Source organism: Citrus clementina, unplaced genomic scaffold (genome assembly GCF_000493195.1).
Source record: "Citrus clementina cultivar Clemenules unplaced genomic scaffold, Citrus_clementina_v1.0 scaffold_5, whole genome shotgun sequence".
NCBI lineage: Eukaryota > Viridiplantae > Streptophyta > Magnoliopsida > Sapindales > Rutaceae > Citrus > Citrus x clementina.
In genome coordinates, this window is record NW_006262201.1 from 685913 (window position 1) to 708461 (window position 22549).

A 22549-nucleotide genomic window follows, 5' to 3' on the forward strand; every position below is an offset into this window, starting at 1 on the left:
TGGGATTGACCTCGTTACTACTATTCTATTTCTAGATTCATGCGCTTGTAAGTATATTAAAACTTTCACAACAATTTTGAAAGGAATCAAATAACAGTGATACAAAGAGCGCAAAGTTGCAATTCTCTTATTATATTTTTTCTCTTTTTTAAAAGGAGATAGTGGGGTTTGGTTGGTTGCTAAATTATTGGTGTGAGGGTCTATTTGTTTTTGTTTTCACTTTATTAATTATACCAAGCAAACATGTAATCATTTGTAAAGGGGTCACTAGCATTGGATTATGTAAGATGAATTCATAAGACTTATTAATTTCGATGAAAATGTAGCGTTATTAAGTTGTCAATTCATTAACTTGAGGTACTAATATTTACTAATTGTGGTGATTAATTTATTTAACTTGTCATAATTTTCAATTGAGAATGAAGTTCAATCAATGTATGAAAAAAATAATTTTTTTAGATTTTTAATTCCTATGATTTAATTTCCCCCTGTTTCGATTATTGACGTGTTAAAAGCTTGTAGAATATCATGAAATGCTTGTATCTCACCTCGCAAATTGACAAATATTGGTTGGTTTCTCCAAAGGCTACCATAATGAATTGAAAGTAAAAACAACAACCATTGAAAATTAATTTTAAAATCATTTTTACTTGAAATTTTTTAAAAGAAAAATTAAGCAAATTAGATTACAGATATCAATCTTAATATTTTGTTGATGAAAATTAATTAATTTATCTCAGTACTTTCTTAATTTTGTGTTGTGCACCGCATTGGTCACTTCTGATTGTGTTGCATATTTGTTAATTCAAAGAAATAGAACTTCTTTATCGATCAAACTTATTTTATTAGTATTCTTCATCATATGGTTAATGGCTTAGCCAATGAAGGAGAAGGGGTCAGCCAAAACAAATAAAGTACTTTCTCATGCATTAACCTTTATTAAAAAGCTTTATTAACTGTTGTAGTTAAAATAATTTTAAAACAAGTTAAAACAGTTCCAACTCAAAATCAGTAGGCTGCAATTGGGTTGTTACACATATTTCTAAATTTCAGTCTAATTTAATTGTGTATGGACAAACTAACTTTATCACTTCTTTCATATTAATACTCATAAATTTCAACCTTTTTTTATGATGATGGACAATCTAACTTAACAAAAATAATGTTCAAATTATCACAAAATGTTCTTTTCTTAAAAAAGAAAAGAAAATCATATATAGTAGTTAATTTTTCTTCTTCTGTACTCCAAGATCCAACTCCGTACTCCACTTGTTCGTTGTTATTATACCCAGCCATTAGATTTTAATTACGTTGATTTAACGGTTTGGATTCGTAAATGAATAACGACGTAAAGTTTGGCTACCATCTGAACCCACCGCATCTAATTGGTTTTGTGATTTTTTGCTTTCTTCACTGCAACGCTTGACTAGTTCTGGAAATATCGACCGCCATCAACGGCAAATCTGAACCATGTATTATTTGCGAATACATTCATTAAACTATTAAACATTCAGAGAAGAAAGCAAACCGTGGCAGTATAACAAAAACTGCGAATGGTCATTCCCAACACGAACCCCTATGGTTGTTTTCCTTTTAATTTTCTTCTTTGAATTCTCCTTTTATTAATCATTAGAAAAACTCCATTTTTTTTGTTTTAAATCATGTGTTATTAACATTTACATGGTTAATGTCATCGAAATCGAATGGTTGTTATCTACGAAAAGAGAATTGCTAGAAATTTTGTTAGTCCCATTGCAACAATATATTGTTATAAATTGCATTGTTTTCCATATAACAAATATAATAAAATCTCAATAAATTAATAGTTTTTGGGACCATAAAAAAATTATTAAAATTAAACAAATATCAATTAATCAGTAAATTAATAAATTATTAATTTATGAAAATATTCATTATTTTGGAAAAACATGATCACGCTTTTAATATTGATTTACCTTGAGTTAGTATCTATTAGGTTTTATTTGTCTATTAGTTTTCTCTTGGGAAGATTTTTTAAGAGTTAGCTGCTTTATATTAACAGTAATAAAATTATTATTTAACGGTTTTGTTTTTCCATGCTAAAGACCGATTAGTCGTCTTCTTCTCCTCAGCATCATCAAAACCAGGGTTTTTAACTCCTAAAACGTTTCTTTTTAGAAATATATTACTTTATTCATCTAATATGTTATCTAACAAATAGACACAGATGAAATCACTCTAAAGTGAAGATGAAAGGGGAAAAAAAACATTCCAACCACCAATAATTTAGCAAGCTTCACTTTTATTCCACCAAAGTGTAAATAGTGCCAGCCCCCACCACCATCAATAATTTAGCAAGCTTCACACGCTTGTTGTCTTCTCCTTGACGAACTGGACGTGGGTGGACCAAGAATCAATGAAAGAATTTTAAAAATAATAATAAAAGAAAAACATAAACATTTTGGACTCGGAGTAGAACCGTAATTAATGCTAAAATTTACTCCGCTAACGTTTTCAAAATATTGTTCTTTATAATTGTACAGCAAATAAGACTAAGTTTTGGACATTTTCATATTCACTTACTTTCAAAAGCAGTATTTCGAAACATTTTACAGAATCAAGTAACAGTTATATAACGAGAAAAGTGCAAAGTTGTGTAATTCTAATGTTTTTTTTTTTTTATCACAGACACTCAGATAATTTTTTATTTGGGTCGCCAACTCGCCAATTAACCCATGATTGAATGAGTGTTTAGAAAGAAAATCAATAAAAAACAGTTTTTTTTTTGGTCGTCGAAATATAGTAAGTGAGAAAGATTATTCTGTTTTTTTTGTTAATTAGGTTAGTAATTATGATTGAGTGACTCAGAACTATATTCTAGATTGAGAATCAACGGTTCTCCCACACTGAGAGGCTGTAAGTTTAAGATTGTCGTTTGCTATTTCATCGACAAGAGAACACTTGAATTTATTAAAAGGAGAAGGCCATAAAGATTTTCCTTTATGAGAAATGTATCTGATCATTCCTTTTTACTTGAAAATTTCATATATAAAAACTCATTAATAAATGACAGAATATACATAAATTATTAATTCATTTGATAGTTGATTATCGAAGGACATGTGACCCATGGAAGCATGCAGTCTATAAAATAATTCTTTTTTTTTTTTAACAAAAAATTGGTGATGTTGAAAAGCAAAATTATTATTTCTCTAATTAGGGTGAACATTCATAAAAAGAATGCCGTATGAAACTAAATTATTAATTCGTTTGACATGTGACCCACAATAAATAGTTAAATTTGGCGGCAACAATAATTACAAGACGAACTTAAAGCAGCGCATAGGTTTTTCTTAAAAATACATAAACAATTCGATATTTTTTATTTGACAGTTTTTAAGAAATGTCAAACATATATGACATTTTGTGAAAAACTGAGTAATTGTGAAATATAAATGATAATTTATTTAAACGTCAAATAATTGTGACGTTTTATCAAATAAGTGATAAATATCTTACATATTTATTGAATAATTATCATTTACCTTTTCCTTTTATTGACTCGAGCAAAAAAAACAAAAAAACTGACTATACTGCTTTTATTTTCGTTCTTAGAACAGATTTTAGTTTCTTTTGAGAAAATTCAAACTCATTCCCATTACTTTCTTTTCAATAATCACCTCTCAGTTTTTCATCAATCACTCAATTCCGAATTTCATCTCCATTCTCTTTTGAAGAAGAACGCACGAAGAATTTTAGCTTGCTTTTGCTGCTTCTCGAATATTGGGTATTGTTTCCTTTAATTTAGATAATTGTTTTTTATATCTCTCTTTCTAGTTTGATAATTTATGGTTATACTTGAATTAATTGTATTTTTAATCAACCAAGGTTGATTTAATTGATTCCAAGTCTCAATTTCCTGTTCAACAATTTTCATACTCAATTTTGAAAGAATCAATGTATTTTATCTTTGGTTAGTACACTTCTGTTCAATTTTTGTTTATTTAACTTAAGATATCTTTTTCTTTCTTTTCTTCAAGCAAATTATAGATTATATTGAGAACAGAGTTTTCTCCTTAATTCCGCCAAGAGCAACGTTGATTTCAGGTGATAATTGAATGTGTAATATTTTCAATTGAAATTAATTGAGTCTCGTGATAATAATAGGGATTTGAGATTTACATCCTGTTGAAATGATTTTAGAGTGTTCTGTTATTTGAATGCGCATTAATTGTTTGATTAAATGTCTCTTTAAAAGATTATTTTTGTTTTTAGCAAACATCTTAATGCACTTTACAAATTGAATCCAACAAGGGAAAATTATAGAACTGCAGCAGTTTTCAAATTGATTGCATATTAGAAGTAATGTTAATTTATGCTGCAACAGTTCAATGGGCTGGGCACAAGTTTAGGACTTCAGTTGCTCAATTAATGAATCCACCACTCATCAGACTTGGAACTTATATCTATTGAATCAATAAAAATAGTTGATGGAATCAATGCCGAAAGCTTCATTTGATATTTATTTATAACATCTGTTAGATTCTGGACAATCACAAAGATATAGTAGCAGAAACTATGTTAGAGACACTATAGTTGCTTAATTAGTGAAATTGTGCTCTCATTGCCCCCTTTTTTTGGTTGATTCTATAATTTTATTAGTTGTTCTTGTGGTTGTAAACAATATCAATTTCTAATATTAATAAAACTGAATGAATAAAATGCGATGCATTTGCAGGAAAGTTAATAGTTTAAATATGGATAAATCTTGGATGTTGATGGATAGAAGGTCTATAGAATATGAGAACATGGTAAATGAGTTTCTCAAGTTTGCAGTACTTCATGCTAGTCATCTTGAGCTTTTGAGATGTCCATGCCAAGCATGTCTTAGTTTATAGGCTCAAACAATTAACAGTATAGAAAATGCATGATAGAACACAGAACTCATATTTTAGCAACAATCCTCAGCTCACTGGCCCTTAGTTCAGAATGACAATTCTTATTAGCCAAAGGTTCAAAATGATTTTTAGTTGTTTATAAGTAGAGAACTAGATCAACAAATAATTGAAGACCTGCAGCTTGGCTATTGAACTATACGATGATGCCAATTCGAAGACTACAACTTGGCTCTGCCATTCGAAGTAAGCAACGCAGCTGCCCAAAGTCTGCCAAACCAAGAAAAATAAAGACTTCTCCTTAGCAATTAAGTTAATATAAGGAATGTTGCATGTCCACAAAACTAGGTAGACGCAACTGGGACTTCAATATATATATAGATATATATATATATATATAAGCATTTCCTAGATCAATATTATTCTCAGTAACTGAATATTGAAGCTGACCATCACATTTAATAATAAATCAATATCAGGAATGTTGTTGAGGAGTATTTTGATATTTACAAAAGTGTTCAAAGTAAAAATTGATTTCTTAAAACCCATTAGCTAGCGCACATAATAATGGGGAGAAAATTTTAGACTACGAATAGTCCCACCCATTTAATAATATTCTTCAATCAATTATGTTTACTTCAAAAAAAAAAAACCATCTCTTTATTACTTTCTAACTATTCATATTAATGTGTTCATAATTATGAAGAACCGGTGTAATTTATATGATGTAGGAAGCACATTAGTCAAAATCATCAGAATCTCAAAATTTCGTGATGTTGTGCCAAATATGCAAACCAAAGCTTCCTACATTCTTTGTACGTTTGTGTTAGTTACAAGCAATCACAGTGGTAAACGAAAAAAAACGAATTAAAACACATGAGGAGATTTAAATGAAAATGTCTTAATCATATATCGCATGTAAGACCTTTTGTACTCAAAACTGATCAGCACCCATTCTGCCCGCCGTGTGATCACATCTTGAAGGGAGTGTTGCTTCAGCATTTTTATCATTTTTACTATTTCTAGGATCCATTTTGTCACCTCCCTCCCTCCCCCCGGTTTCTAAAATAATTATATAATAACCATATAATTATTGGTTGTTCTAGCAAATAAAAAAAATATATATATATATATATATATTAATCTTTTAATAACATTATCACTTTGTCAAAATAAAAAATCTCCTCATTAAATAATTATATTATATATATTCATTTATTTATCCAAATAAAAAAGTATGAAGTCAAATAGTACACAATAATTTAACTAATTTGAATTGGTTTATTTTTAATGAAACAAATAACATTCCTAAATGCTTCTCTTGATCCTTAATTTATTGATAATTTTGTCAATTTAAGGTCGGCTATATATTGATTAAATTACAAGCTTAGACTATCGAAAGCTGGTTACAGTTATGGAGGCAGGAAAAATTTTATTGTACCAGAAATTTTTTCTACAACAGTCCATGCAAAGTAAACATTTGTAAGGAAATTGGAGAATAATTACAAAGCCAACTAAATTTTATGAGAATCAATTTGGAGTTTTTGTTAATCGCCATTTTGCGTTCATACAAAGCAAGTGTAGATACCGGCACAATAAGCTAAATGCAAAATCCAATGTAGGACAGTGGGGTTGGGACAACGAAATGGGGAAATGGGAATCTAGGTAATTGCACTGAACCTTAAACTGAGAGTACGGGCACTTAAAATTTTTAAAGTGTCTAATAAGTTTCAGCTAAAAAGGAAATAGGCTGTAAAATTGCTAAATTCATTTTGATTTCTAAATTCATAAATAACCTTAAAAGTTCTCTGATACAACTTGTCAATAATGGTGAAAATTCAATTTCAGAATGACAATTCTTATTAGTGAAAGAATCAAAATGATTTTTAGTTGTTTATAAATAGATCACTAGATCAACAAATAATTGAAGACTGGCTTGGCTATTGAACCATACGCGGCAATTCGAAGACTGAAACTTAACTCTGCCGTTCGAAGTAAGCAACTCAGGTGCCCAAAGGCTGTCAAGCCATCAAGACAATACGAAGATACAACATCAATAATAATTACATATTACACCTACCCCAATAAGAAATTAGTTAATACAGTCCTAGAAAGAAATTTACAAACCCATGCTGTAGGAATAATTAATTAATTTATACAGTTCGGTACTCATTCCTCTTCTGTTTCAAATCCATATCCACTGCTCTGCCATTTATTACTACGCAAGGTATATGGGTTAGCAAGTGCCGACATTGTCCTCCATTCTTTATGTGCCTTTCTTCTATCAAGGGACAACCCAAGATCTCTAATCGCAAGAAAAATATTTCAAAGTAAAAAGTGATTTCTTAAAATCTATTAGCTAGTGCACATAATAAAAGGCCATTCATGGTAAATTTTAGATTACAAGTAGTCCCAATAATATTCTGCAATCAATTCCGTTTATTTTAAAATAAAAGAAATCCATCTCTTTATTACTTTCTAATTAGTCATATTAATGTGTTAATAATTGTGAAGAACCAGCGTAATTTATATGATGTAGGAAACCCGTTAGGCAAAATAACCTGAATTTTTTAAAGTAGGGGCTAGACATATTGGGCATAACCTCAGTTTCTGTTACTTCTTTGACCCTGCCTAAGCTCTTTTATGGGCTAATATCAAAATTTCGTGATATTGTGCCTAAAGAGCTTCCAATTCAAGGAGCTCCCCTGTTTTTGACTGAAACATATGTAATCCGAAAAATTTATAATTAGATAAATCATTCAAAATCTCCCTGAATCTAACCCACATTTCTATGGTTTAATAACATATCACAAAGGTGCCTAATATAATGAAATTAGCACTAGTTCACGAGATTGCCATTATATATTACAAGTCTTTTTATGATGTAGATTAGAAGGGAAAATACGAAGGACATATTATATATTATATATGATTGAATTTAATCCATGATAATTAGACAAAATAACACTAATCTAGCTAACTAATCCACCCATCATAATAATTTGATTTTCATTATTTTATTGTGTCCAATCATGCTAATTTAATAAAAAAAATACAGAACACTTGAGGATTTAGATATTCAACAACTTTGGCCAAGTTTGAAAAAGATTAGAGCTTCCTTCATGCTTTGTGTTCTTATGTTACACATGATCATATTATGTTACATTTGACAGAAAACTGAAAATTATTGAAAAAAAAAAATCTTAGTTAGCACATGATCAAAATGAGAGATTAATGCACACACATCACAACAATGTTTCATTCATTTTGAATCTATATTTACAAAACTTGTATCCGATGGTTTACATTTGTTTAATCTAACTGCTATGACATGTGTACTGTCAAAACGCTACAGCTGCCATCTCTGTTTGTCCTTGTTGCATCCTTGATCTTATATTATCCTGGAGATTATTGAATGTTCTTCTCATTCTCATGTGCTCGAGGGTCCTTTCTTGAGACATTTCAGCAAACACCTGATTCATCCTATTAAACATTAGCATCATTAATCAGTAAATGATGTAAGGTAGCCCTGTTTCGTGAAGTCAACATAAATCAGTCACCTTAGATTTTCTGAGTCTCAGAGCACAATGGGTGATGATTTGATGAGAAATATTAATATGCCTTCATCCCCTGAATTAGCTAGAGCTGGTTGTCATTTTCTTCTTTCTTTTGGTACGGTTTTAGATTTTTAATCAATCAGATTCAGCTGCATGTTTGCTTTTAGTCCAAACCAAAATAAGATATTAAGTACTTTTGCCAGAATAGACGCAACCAAAATTCTATGGGATCTGTAGTTCCTAGTTCATGCAGAAGCGACCGAATGCTTCCTGCAACTCAGGCAGATAGAACCTTGGTTGATTCGTTTTTCTTCATCTGAAATTCTACCTAATGCCTATCCTCTTAATTGGTTTAAATTCTTCTTTTTTTTCTTTGAATTGTTGATTTATAATGTCTTGTATGCAACATTTATAATTTCGGATGATGATAATCTTGTTTAAGAAGAGATTTCTAGTTACGGCAGCAGCGTTCTTGATCATGGCATCACAAGCACGTGCTCTGGTTTGCTTAGTTTCCTTTTTGTCTCTGATATTTTCTTGGCATTGTGGGATATTGTTTCTCTTTTGATTTTCTGTTTTTGTTTGCTTAGTTTCCTTTTTATGTCTGATATTTTCTTGGCATTCTTGTTCTCTCTTATAATAAAGTGCTTTTGATAAATTCGCCTGGTCGGTTTACTTCACTAACCATTAATGAGCAAATCCTCCCAGTGACTCTCAAACTCTTCTACACAATTATAATAATTTCAGTTTTACATATACAAAAATGAACAGCTCTCAAACATATCATTTGATAATGACAAAAACAATAATTCACTCCAATAAATCTCATAATAAATACATGATCTACATTGCAAGTCTTTTTAGGACGCATTCAAAGAGAAAACATAAGGAATGGCAATGCAAGAATATGGAATCAGAATAACAGTGATACAAAGAGAAAAAAAAAGGGGATGGTCGGGTTGGGTTGCTTGCAAAATTATTGGTGCGGGGGTCTACTTGTTTTTGTGTCACTTTATTAATTAATTACCGAAGCAAACACGTCATCATTTGAAAAAGAATCACTAGCACCAGCTTATGAAAAATAAATTTGTAAGACATATTAATTTGAAAATATTTTGGAATTTCAGTCTAAGTTGATTTGTCTAATTATGTATGCACAAACTAGCTTGACCACTTCTTTCATATTGATACCTATAAATTGCAACCTTATTTTACGTTGATGCACAATCTAACTTAACAAAAAAAATATTCAAATTGTCACAAAATATTTTCTTCTTAATATATATATATATATATATACATACACACAGTAGTTAATTTTCCTTATTCTTCACTCCAGGATCCAGCTGCATACCCCTCTTTTTTGTCGTTATGTTGCTCAACCGTTAGATTTTAATAACGTTAATCTAACGGTTGAGATTTGTAAATGAATAATGAAGTGGTGTTTGGCTACTATCTGAAAATATCGGCAGCCATCGACGGCGAATCTGAACAAAGGCAACAGGAGGTGATCGTGGTGAAATTGTTTTTTGGCATGCGAATCTAACGACTTTCAAATACGTTCATTCAAATATTAAATGCAATTCAGGCAAATAGAAACTTGGTTGATTGATTGCTTTTCATGTGAAATTCTACCTAAGGGCTATCCTTTTAATGGTTTGTACTGTCTTATATGCAAATTAAATTCGGAATTCGGGTGATAATAATCTTGATTTAGAACAGATTAGGTAACATGTGGCATTCTACATTCTTGCAATGCCATTTCTTTTTATGGCAGCACCATTTTTTATCATTGTTTGTGTGGACCTATTTGCTGAATTCAAAACTTGGCGTGTTAAAACGGCATCGTTTTGTCCATTAAGATGTTTCAAGTTGTCCCCGGCTGGACATATGACTCACTTAATGATACCAAAACGGCGAGGCATGAAGGTGTTTCGGCTAAGGGCTTAAGTTCTGCATGTGACAAGCACGTGAGAGAAGAATCAAGTTAGTTATAAGTTGTTATACACGTGGCTGGATCTGGTGCAATCTGGGGTAATGAACAGCCGTTATATAAGCTGAGCTTTCAGGCAGTTTCAGCAAGATGTAAAGAGCTTCTAGAGAGAATGAAGAGAGAGAAAATGTATCATCTTATTCCTTGTTAGTTTCTCCGTGTGAGCTCTGTAAAATACTTTGATTCATAAATAAAACTCATTTTAGTCGATTCTCCCTTGGATGTATGTTCTGCCTCATTGCACAGCCGAACCACGTAAACAGTGCTGGTTTCTTTTTTTTTCATTTGTGTCTATCACTAAAAAGCAGAGCACTTGCTTGATTGAATAATGTCATATTACATCACATAAACTCTCTCAATTATTGAAAAAGAAAATCGTAAAAGAGATGTGTTGAATTGATAACTGAAAAAATCTTAAAAAATCTTCAAAGTTTTCAATTATTGATAACTGAAAATTATTGAAAAAAAAAATCTTAAAAGAGATGTGTTGAATTGTGAAATTAAAACTGAGTTTCAGACATTTCTGACATGTCGGTTTATATTCTTGATTGTGCATGCCCTGTCGGTTGCTTGATGAAACAGGAGAATATTGACATCTGTGTATTATCGTTTACTTCCTGCAATTAAATCACATGTTGTTCACGTGATTCCATTTGCTCTATGCGGCACATTTGGCAGTCGTTTAGGTCACTTACTGAAGCACGGGTTAAGTACTTGATTCAAGGTTGTTAACTGACCTTTACAAGGCGGGAAAAACAAACCCGGAATGCAGCTAGTGAGTGGGGGACTTTTCTAGACTCTTCATGATATGTATATATAGTCTTAGAGGCTATAGTTGAGACATATGAAAAGCTTGTAACTTCTTCTTAATGTTTGTAGTTTGATCTCGGTGATGGAGATAAGATTGCTGCCCTGTTCTCCAGGCCGAACCACTTAAAATGTGCCTCTGTTTTGCTTGATGACTACCAGTGGTGAGAAAACAGCTACAGAACAAATCAAGCTTGATGACTCAAATATTAGGGAAGCCATAGTCAAGGCATCTGGTTTATGCATCAACAGTGGTTCGTGGACTAGAATTCTTAGCTATTGCCGCTTCACAATTGCACTGGAAGAAAGCGAATTTGATCGAGCTTTGGATCGCATAGCTAAATTCAAAAGCATCGTACAAATAGTTAACTCAAAAACGGTATTGTCATTTGTCATGATTTATTTCTATTGCCTGATGATGATACCCATCACGCCTTAGTTGTCGTGAATAAATCTAAAATCAAATTGAACTGGCTTTTACTGGTTAGCAACATTTGTGACGTTTTGAGATTATAATATATGACAACACTGATTAGTGTTGTCTCCCATGTGAATTGAGACAAAAATTATTTTCCCAATTGCGCTTTCATTTGAACAATTCCACTGTAGATTTATAAAATAATGATCAAATTGTGTTTTATATTAAGTTACGAGTAATTGGTTAAATATTAATACAAAACTATTTTAAGTAACATGTGGCATATTCTAATTCTAGCCAAGCTTCCAACTAAGATTCCCAAATCAAAAGAATTTCAATCTTCAGAACATTCTGCAAAACGTTTAGTTTCTACGCAGTGCTAGAATTTTCCCTAAGTTTCTATCGCAAAGACTTCTAAAGAACTATTCAGATATCGAGCTATAATCCAGTCTAAAGTGTATATATCCCTCTAATTCACCTCCCTCCATTTCACCAGAAAATCAACAAACACTTAGCTTCAAACAAACACTCTAAAAAAGCTAGCTAGCTATTCAGATGGCAAAACCAAGAATTCTTGCAATGACAATGTTGTTTCTTGTTATGGCAGCAACATTGATGAACATGGCATCGCAAGCAAACGCTCTGATGTCGTACACACAATCACCTTTCAGGGTTCTTGAACAAACCCCTTTAACAATCGCAAAACGAGCTGATCATCATCAAACTCTAGCCCCGGCGAGAACAGACTAGATGGAGACACCAACAGCCCACGTGATCACGCTCGACATTCCAGGGATGAAGAAAGATAATGTAAAGATTGAAGTTGAAGAGAACAGAGTACTGAGAGTGAGTGGGGAGAGGAAGAGTAATGATTATTACAAGGAGGGAGTTGAAGGAGAGAAATGGCACAGAGCTGAGAGGACATTTGGCAAGTTTTGGAGGCAGTTTAGGATGCATATGAGTGCTGACTTGGATCATATTAAGGCTCACATGGAAAATGGGATTCTGAGGGTCACAGTGCCAACGCTTGCTGAGGAGAAGAAGAGGCAGCCTAAGGTTATTAACATTGATGAAGAGTCTGGTAATTCTTCCAATGAAGATATTAAGGCTACCAAGGCTCAAATGTAATTGATTAAAGAAAGAAGTGATTGCTTTGCTTGATGTGCTATTTGTTTATGATCTTTTCTTGGTTTTGTTGTGAGATGTTTCTATTTGGATGCTCTATTTAATGTATTTTGATGGGTTTTTGAGGAAGGCTTGTATGTATTGACAACAATAAAGTGCTTTTTATAAATCCTAGTCCTCCAACACTAAAAGAAATTAATACGCTTGGTTTATAGTTAATAAAAATATATATATTTTTAAAAAAAGTCTTTTTCTTTGGCATATAGTATGCGTTTTGAGGGAAAAAAAATTATCCCACTCCTAATTCGTCCTCTTCTGCGATATTAATGTGTTAACACGAAGATTCATTGTAATTGCAACAATTTTGACGAATCCAAACGTTCAATAACTGTTAAATTGTATTTATAAATACTAATAGCGAAGGTACAGAAACGATTAATTCACGAAGTTGCTTAAAGTGCATTAAATTAGAGAGTATAAATAATTGTGTGATACAGTCCAGCCTTCATCTGCTTATAATTAGCAACCAAAAACCACTTTGCAACACCATTAAAAAAACATTTTAACATTATTGCTGAGGGAAGAGGCAGCTTAGGCTTATTAACTCGTATTATTAATGCTGATGACGCAGCTGGTAATCCTTTTGGTGAATATATTAAGGCAGCTGAAGCTTAAAATTAATTAAGCCCACTAAAGCTTAAAACTAATTCTTCTGGTGACGATACTTTGCTTAGTTCGCTTTTTGTTTTTAATTTTTTTGGGGCTAACGTTTTGCTTATTTTGCTTTTAAAATTCTATTCGCGTTGCTGTGGAATATTGTTTCTCCTTCGATTTTCTGTTTTTGTTGTTATCGGATTTGATGATGGTTTATATGTACGAAGATTATGTAATAAAGTGCTTTTGTAAAAATACTAAGGTAATATACATTACACATTTGTACTCAATAAGAAATCAATTCATTAATATAAGCATTAATACCCCTGGTTTATTGTTAATGAAAATTAAAAAAGAAAAAAAAAAGTCTTTTTCTTTGGCCTTTATTATGGATTTTAAGAGGAAAAAAATTTATCCCACTCCAATTCATGAAGATATTCTCTTTTCTGTCATAAAGATCCATTGCAGTTGGTGAATTCAAATATTCAGTAACTGATGAAATTGTATTTATAAATTCATACTAATAGCAATTGAAGATTATAATTAATTTTGTAATATGATCTAGCCCTCGTGTGTTTAATTAGCACTCAAAAACCACTTTACATAAATGAGGTTTCAACAGCTGAGAAAGAGATAGCCATTATACATTACACATTTGCACTTAATAAGAAATCAATTCATTAATATAGCCATTAATACGCCTGGTTTATTGTTAATGAAAATTAAAAGAGAAAAAAAAAGGTCTTTTTCTTTGGCCTTTATTATGCATTTTAAGAGGAAAAAAATTTATCCCACTCCAATTCATGAAGATATTCTCGTTTCTGTCATATTGATGTGTTAATATGAAGATCCATTGCAGTTGGTGAATTCAAATATTCAGTAACTGATGAAATGGTATTTATTTATAAATTCATACTAATAGCGATTGAAGATTATAATTAATTTTGTAATATGGTCAAGCCCTCGTGTGTTTAATTAGCACTCAAAAACCGCATTACAATAGGCATTAAAAGAACATTATAACGTCATTGCTGATGAGTTCTGGTGAAGATATTAAGTTAAGGCCACAAAAATCGAAATGTACGTAGCTTCGTTTGTTTTTTGTTTTTGATTTTTTTTGGGGGGCAAATGCTTGGCTTCGTTTGCTTTTTCGTTTTTGATATTTTATTGGCTTTATTGTGTGGCATGTTCTTGTTTTCTTTTGATTTTCTGTTTTGGTTGTTATGGGATTTGATGACGATGTACATGTACAAAGATTATGTAATAAAATGCTTTTGATAAATTGTGGAACAAAAGAAGAACACTAACGAACTAATTAATTACTAATAAGAACATTAACAATTTTTGCCGAAGTCTGATGAAGAGAAATATTACACATAAGTAACGGTACCGCGGAAGGAAAAAATAAAAGAAACTAAAGTTTATTTCAACAGCTAAGAATGAAATAGGCATAAGAAATTAACCCATCAATTAATTAATTAATACAGTCCCCTGCTACTAAATAATGCGAGCCCCTTACTGTACTTAACATTTTTCTTTTTAATAATTTAAAACAGTTTTCAACTGAGATTTGAATTTTAAAACTACATACACAAATACACCTGATTTTAAAGAAAAAAAATTTCTAATAATAAAATATTTTACATATATAACCATATGGCGAAAAAATAAATATAAGAAACTGAAGTTTCAACAACTGAGAATGAGATAGGCATAAGAAATTAATTCATTAATTAATTAATAGAGTCCTCCTTTGCTAAGCTAAATAATGCGAGCCCATTGTTCTTTTTATTTCGAAAACCCATTAATCACCAACACATAATACACGCCCAACTTTTTTTTTAAAAAAAACCTAATAATAAAATATTTCAGTCGTCCTCTGTTGAGTCGTCCTCTGTTGAGTCGTCATAAAAAACCCATTTACCAGCTATGACAGCAAGAGGAATATGGGTTAACAAGTCCCAATATTGTCCTCCATCCTTTCTGCACTTCTTTTCTATCAACGGACAATCCACGATTCTTAATTGCAAAAGTGAGGAAGGCAGGCCCTTCTCCGGAAAGTATTTGAGCTTGGGACAATGATAGAGACCCAAGTGAGTGAGGTTTTGAAGATCAACAATTGAAGAAGATAGGCGTTCCAGATTTGGAAAATTGTAAATCCACAGAGATGTTAGAGAGGCAGGAAGAGGAAGCGCGGTCCCTAATCTTTTGTCCTCTAGTGGAAATGACACCATGTCGTCATCGCATCCTATGATTTCAAGATGTCGCAGACAGGAGAATCTGTGAAATCCCCGGCCCCGCTCAATCATTGACTTCCAAATCTCCATATTACCCTCAATCCAAAGTGAATGAAGGTTGATGGGAAGGCCATCTTCTTCTTCAAGGCTTGGAAGCTCACCTCCTTTTCCTATTGTTAATTGTTGAAGAGAGGTCAGATTGTGCAATCCCTTGGGTAAGGCCTCTAGTCTCTTACAATCAAGTATCGTCAGCCTCGTGAGTTTCGCACAAGGGAATGCCCCTTGGGGAAAGGACACTAGATTTCCACAATACGCTATGCTAATCTCTTGAAGCTGGCGGAGATTATGTAAACCACTCGGTAAAATTTTCAGATTTCCACAATTAGAAATGTCGATTGTTTCAAGAGATGTGTTGTTGTCCAACCTTTCTGCTATTGACTCCAGCTTTGAACATCCGCGAACAGAAAGGGACTTAAGAGACGGAGGTAGATTGCCAACTTCAAGGGACTCAAGCGTGGCAGGTAACTCATTTTTTGAAAATATACATGTCAGTGATGGACAGCTGTTAATACGCAACTGCTCAAGAAGAGATGAGGTGTACCTTCTATTGCTGCTGCTGCTGCTACACTGGATGCCCTCTTCCACTGTCAAAGTCCTTATATTACTGCAATTGTTAATCACCAACTGCTTAAGGCTCGGTGGTAGCTGGACTCCAGCAATATATGTCAACGAATGGCAAAAGCAAATCTCCAAGATCTCGAGAGATGAATTGGTGTCGCACATCCATGCCTCTGGTAATGATTTCAGTGCATCACATTCCCTAATCTCAATTGTCTTCAACTTGGAAGGCAGAGCAACCTCAGGAAAGGAAACAAGGGAACTGCACTTGTAGATTTCTATCTCTCTCAAGGAACTGAGACTGAGAGATGATTGTGGCAGCTTCACAAGGCCTTCGCAATATCTCAATCTTAGATATTCGAGTCTGCATGACAACTCGCAGAGCTGCTGTTGTTGGCCTTTCTCTTCCTCCGCCACCAAGGATTGAAGTTTGGGACACCGTCTAATCGTCAGTCTTCTGAGAGAGCAAATGTCTTGCAGTAATTCGTTATGACTCTTCCATATATATGTCTGCTCTTTCATTTCATTTATCTTCAATTCTTCCAATTTTGGTAGTCGCGGCTTTAATGGCCCTGCGAGAAACACTTGATTTGATCTATCTCTACAAACCACTGAATTCTGTGAGCCGAGATGATCAGTTGCACTTCTCCACACAACCTTTTTACATCCACCACTCTGTAATTTGCAAAGAGCTGGAAGACTCGAAACTGAAACTGACAATTCTTCACATCCTTTAATAACAAGCTTCTCCAATGCAGGAAGGCGTTCTGGAAATGTTCCTTGCAGCTTAGAACATCTTAAAATGTGAAGCTCTCTCAATTTAGGAAACCGTTCAACTCCCTGACTGGATCCATGAGGAATCCAGTCTTCCCATCCTTGCATGTCTTCAAAATGAAGAGTCTCCAAGCATGGAAAAGGAATTGGAGTATCATTCCCATAGAACTCTGAACCCAACCTCTTTACACTAGTCATTCCACATACTGCAAGATGCTTTAGAGAGGGTAGTTGCCCGACTGACGGCAGGGTAGGACACATGCCACAATATTCAAATTTTAAGGTCACCAACTTTGAGAATGAGGAATCTCCGAACCAAGTTGGAAATTTTGCACCTCTATAGCCGCTGATACAAAATTGTTCCAAATTTTTATTGGGTTCTAGCATGTCAAGCACGTCCTTTTCAATTTCCGCCTCCCTTGAAGACGAGCCATCGGTACTGAGTGTCCATCGAAGCAATAATTCTCTAAGATTCTTCTTTCCATCCAATTGAGCCTCCTTTGCATCACCAACGTCTTTTACATTCTCCAATTTTGAAATGTTAAGTGTCCCATGAAGGTGCGTCAACAACTTTAGCTCTCGTAACCCGGAACCACTGCCTTTTCCCACAACAAAATTACACAACGTCTGAAGACTAGTCAACCTACCAATTCCTACTGGCATTTCCTCCAACGACTTCGTATTTGAATTCTTAAGATGATGCAATTTGGCGAGGTTTCCCATGTCTGCACACAACTTCTTCAGCCGATCACAATCTTCCAACAAAAGACTATGCAAATTGTAAAGCTTGTTGACTGATTCAGGCAGAGTTCTAATCTCAGTTGTAGACAGGTTAAGGTACCTTAAATACCTCAAATCACCAATTGAATCCGGCAGCTCAGGGATGCAGTATCCACGCAAAGAGAAGACCCTCAAGCGTCGGAGTTTGAGCAACTTAGGAAGAATGCTAGGAGCCAAGAAGCCAGGCGAACTTTTTGTCAACATTACTGGTAAAAAAGTTCTCAAATGCTGGATATCATACAAGTCCCCAAACCTTTTACCGCCATCAAAATATTCAGGAATGTATGATAGATGACGAAGATTTTCGGAAAAACTTTGCTGCTTGTAAATTTCTGAGGTATACTCCATTGTGAAGTATATCTCCCCCGCAGCCCAACGGGCAAGGTCATTGATAAGATCGTGCATCACAAATCGTGATGTATTGTTGCTTAATTGCTGGAAAAAAGATCTTGAACGTAGCTCTTGAAAGAACTTTCGACCTAGAACTTCGTTAGGATTCCCACTCTCTTTATGAACCAAGAAACCCGAAGCACTCCATAATAAAATTATCTCCTCCTCTTCAAATTCATAATCCTTCGGAAACAACGAGCAGTATGCAAAGCATTGTTTCAAAATTGGAGGAAGATAATAATAGCTCACTGCAAGAGCTGGTATAATGGGACATCTATCTTCTGGTAATTCCCATATCTTGCTACTGAGCACATCTTCCCACACACCTCTGTCATGTTCTCCACATAAAAGTCCTCCCAGTGTTTTTGCTGCCAAGGGAAAGCCATTGCATTTGATCACTATCTTCTTACCAATGTCCTCCAATGACTTGTGTGAACTGAAATCTCTTGTCCCCAAAGAGTGCTGAGCAAACACAGACAGACAATCCTCAGTTGACAAGTTTTTCAATTCATAAGCTTGATCCGGCCTCATGATTTTTGCAACCTGTTGATTGCGAGTAGTGACAACAATCTTACTTCCCTGTGCGCCAGCTTCAAACGGACGGCTCATGTCAACCCAGTCATTGTAATTCTCATTCCAAACGTCGTCTAAAACGAGCAAAAATTTCTTTTGAGATAACTTCTTCTTCAGCTCCTCTTGAAGCAAATTTAAATCACTGTCATCAATAGTCTGCTTGGTAATGGATCTTAGAATTTTTTTTGTTAGCCCCTTAACGTCGAAATCCTCAGAGACACAAGTCCATGCCTTGAGATCAAAATGATCCTGCACTCGCTTATCATTGTAGACAAGCTGAGCAAGAGTGGTTTTGCCCAGGCCGCCCATACCTATAATAGGAATAACAGAGAATCCACCATCGTTGCTTAAATCATCCCTCAACAGCAGTTCAACAACATCCTTCTTTTCTGTTTCCCTGCCATATACTTTGGCTTCAGTCACTAAAGAGGTTGTCTCCAGCCTTTGACTGGCTTTGTTGGACCCTCCAGCTGAACTTTCTTTCAAATCTAGCAAGTTTTTCTGTGTCACAATTTCTTGAAATCTGCTGTTGATCTCTTTGATTTTGGACATCAAGCCATAATCGAACTGAATCGATTGTGGAGTAAAAGTGGTGCAGCAAGCAGGAATGAGCTTCCGAAACTTACTTGTTCTGGCACGACTGCTACTGGGTTGATCATGAGCAGCAGCTGGTTCTCCATTTCCAAGCAGCAACATCCTCCGGAAAGCCTCAGTTTGAAACTCATCCAACAAGTCTTCAACATCATAAGCCAAGTTCTGAAGCTTGCCAAGCCACTTCTTCACAGACCGATTAGTTGTCTTCTTCTCCTCAGCATCATCAAGCACCGCCTTGATCATCTCCAACATATTCTCCCACTTCATTAGATAGTCTTGGATCTTCTCTTGGCGTGCAAAAAACAGAATCCCCTCTGAAGCTAACTTATTGACCAGCAAATCAACAGATGCCGTAAGGATTGCCTCTCCGATGATCGACATTTTTTTTCTTTTTTTTGGGCAAAGGAAGAAAGGAGCAGAATTATGGGTTATGGAAAGCAGAATGAGAATATTGAACGGGTGAGAAAATGGATAATTAAGCGGAATGAGTTTGTGATTGTGAAGGGTCTGGTACAGCAAGCTTAGTAGAAATCACGCGTTTGTACTTTATTGACCAATGACTAAATAATTTGGCAATGCACCCACCACCACCACTTGGTGAGCAAAATGAAAAAGTTTAATAAGTGGAGGGGTCCAGCAAAATACGACGTAAAATGTGGCAAGTCTCCCCACTTGTTGTTCGTTGCAGCTAAGAAAAGAAAAAACAGAGCCCACCACCCATTAATAATTTAGCAAATCACCAATCATCACAAAATTCCATTAGATATTCGTCGATCAAGTAGTTAATCCAGTGTCTGCTACGTAGAGCCTTCACTTTACAAATCTTCAACTCATAAACCAAGTTAAATCAAGACGTTTCTCTCTCTGTATATATATTTTTTAACTCCTAAAACGTTTCTTTTTAGAAATATTTTACTTTATTCATCTAATATGTTATCTAACAAATAGACACAGATGAAATCACTCTAAAGTGAAGATGAAAGGGGAAAAAAAAAACATTCAACCACCAATAATTTAGCAAGCTTCACTTTTATTCCACCAAAGTGTAAATAAAGCCAGCCCCCACCACCATCGATAATTTTGCAAGCTTCACACGCTTGTTGTCTTCTCCTTGACGAACTGGACGGGGTGGACCAAGAATCAATGAAAGAATTTTAAAAATAATAATAAAAGAAAAACATAAACATTTTGGACTCAGAGTAGAACCGTAATTAATGCTAAAATTTACTCCGCTAACGTTTTCAAAATATTGTTCTTTACAATTGTACAGCAAATAAGACTAAGTTTTGGACATTTTCGTATTCACTTACTTTCAAAAGCAGTATTTCGAAACATTTTACAGAATCAAGTAACAGTTATATAACGAGAAAAGTGCAAAGTTGTGTAATTCAGATCATTTTTTATTTGGGTCGCCAACTCGCCAATGAACCCATGATTGAATGAGTGTTTAGAAAGAAAATCAATAAAAAACAGTTTTTTTTTTGTCGTTGAAATATAGTAAGTGAGAAAGATTATTCTGTTTTTTTTGTTAATTAGGTTAGTAATTATGATTGAGTGACTCAGAACTATATTCTAGATTGAGAATCAATGGTTCTCCCACACTGAGAGGCTGTAAGTTTAAGATTGTCGTTTGCTATTTCATCAACAAGAGAACACTTGAATTTATTAAAAAGAGAAGGCCATAAAAGTTTTCTTTTATGAGAAATGTATCTGATCATTCCTTTTTACTTGAAAATTTCATATATAAAAACTCATTAATAAATGACAGAATATACATAAATTATTAATTCATTTGATAGTTGATTATCGAAGGACATGTGACCCATGGGAGCATGCAGACTATAAAATAATTCTTTTTTTTATTAAACAAAAAATCGGTGATGTTGAAAAGCAATATTAATTCGACTGATAATTGGGGTGAACATTCATAAAAAGAATGCCGTATGAAACTAAATTATTAATTCGTTTGACATGTGACCCACAATAAATAGTTAAATTTGGCGGCAACAATAATTACAAGACGAACTTAAAGCAGCGCATAGGTTTTTCTTAAAAATACATAAACAATTCGATATTTGAAATTCTAATATCTCAATAATATTGATCATGATTCAGTTACCAATTAGATCCACTTACAATTTCTTTTTTTCTTTTTTCTGGTTTCCAATCTTTACCTAAAGAAAATATTTAGTGATCCCTTTTATCAACTTGGTTTTATTGACTTTCTTCCAATCATAGAAGTGAAAAGAGAAACAGAGGCCAGCACCAATCAGTGTTACCAGATTCTGTAAAGGCAAAATCAGTGCCCAGCAAAAAGAAGCTATGTTTTCGTTATATGCTGCTTCCTATTTAGTACATGCATATAAAGATATACACGTGCACATGCAGTACATCTATCTAAAATTTAAAAAACGGAATTAGAAATACAGGATTAATGGTAGAAATACAACAGGAATAAAAGTGAAATAAGCAGAATGAGTTTGTGATTCTGTCTAGCAAGCCTAGAAATCAAGCAAAACCCACCATAAAAGCGAAAAGCAAAACGGAGCCCACCACAAATATAAAATCAGAGGAGCACAGAATTTAAAAAAAAAACAAAAGAAAAGAAAAAGCCAAGCCAAGAATCATATGCCTTTGCTTTACATATTAAATTAACATAAAAGCCAAGCGAGGAATCCTGCCTTTGCTTGATATTTGACAAGATTAATTGGACATTACACATTATTTCACAGAGAATAAAACTTGTATAGAACCAAACCCATCAAACCCTTTCTTTATCTTAAATGTCAGAAATATAATTAGCTTGGAATAAAGCTATACTCTTCTCCCTTTTCCATTGCTACAGGTTCATATAGGCATATCATATGGATTTTGTTTTATGCTAGGTAATTATTAATTTATATAATAATATATTTCCCTCAAAATATACTACTTGAATTTGAAATAATTTTTTAAAATAATTTAATATCACAATAATAGTCATGATTCAATTCGGTTTAGTTTAATTTTTTTAGAGAAAAAATTTGAGAAAATAGACAAATAATGAAGACGCAATTGAAGCACAACCAATAAACAGGGTAAAGTGAATTGCGTCCTGTCCTTGAGCACTCAATTCTCTTCAATCTCAAATTTATACGTACATTTTTGTAAATTCA

At 33.6% G+C, this 22549-nt stretch overlaps 1 protein-coding gene and 1 pseudogene across 1 annotated transcript; one reads left to right on the top strand and one right to left on the bottom strand.

The window, feature by feature from the left end:
* The first annotated feature begins 12204 nt into the window (after window positions 1-12204).
* On the top strand, window positions 12205-12777 carry LOC18040258 (annotated as a pseudogene).
* A 2510-nt stretch (window positions 12778-15287) lies between these two features.
* On the bottom strand, window positions 15288-19893 carry LOC112098280 (putative disease resistance RPP13-like protein 1). Its single transcript, XM_024184241.1, has one exon. It carries the CDS (start codon window positions 19773-19775, stop codon window positions 15297-15299), a length of 4479 nt encoding a protein of 1492 aa, XP_024040009.1. The 5' UTR covers window positions 19776-19893; the 3' UTR covers window positions 15288-15296.
* Between the last annotated feature and the right edge of the window lie 2656 nt (window positions 19894-22549).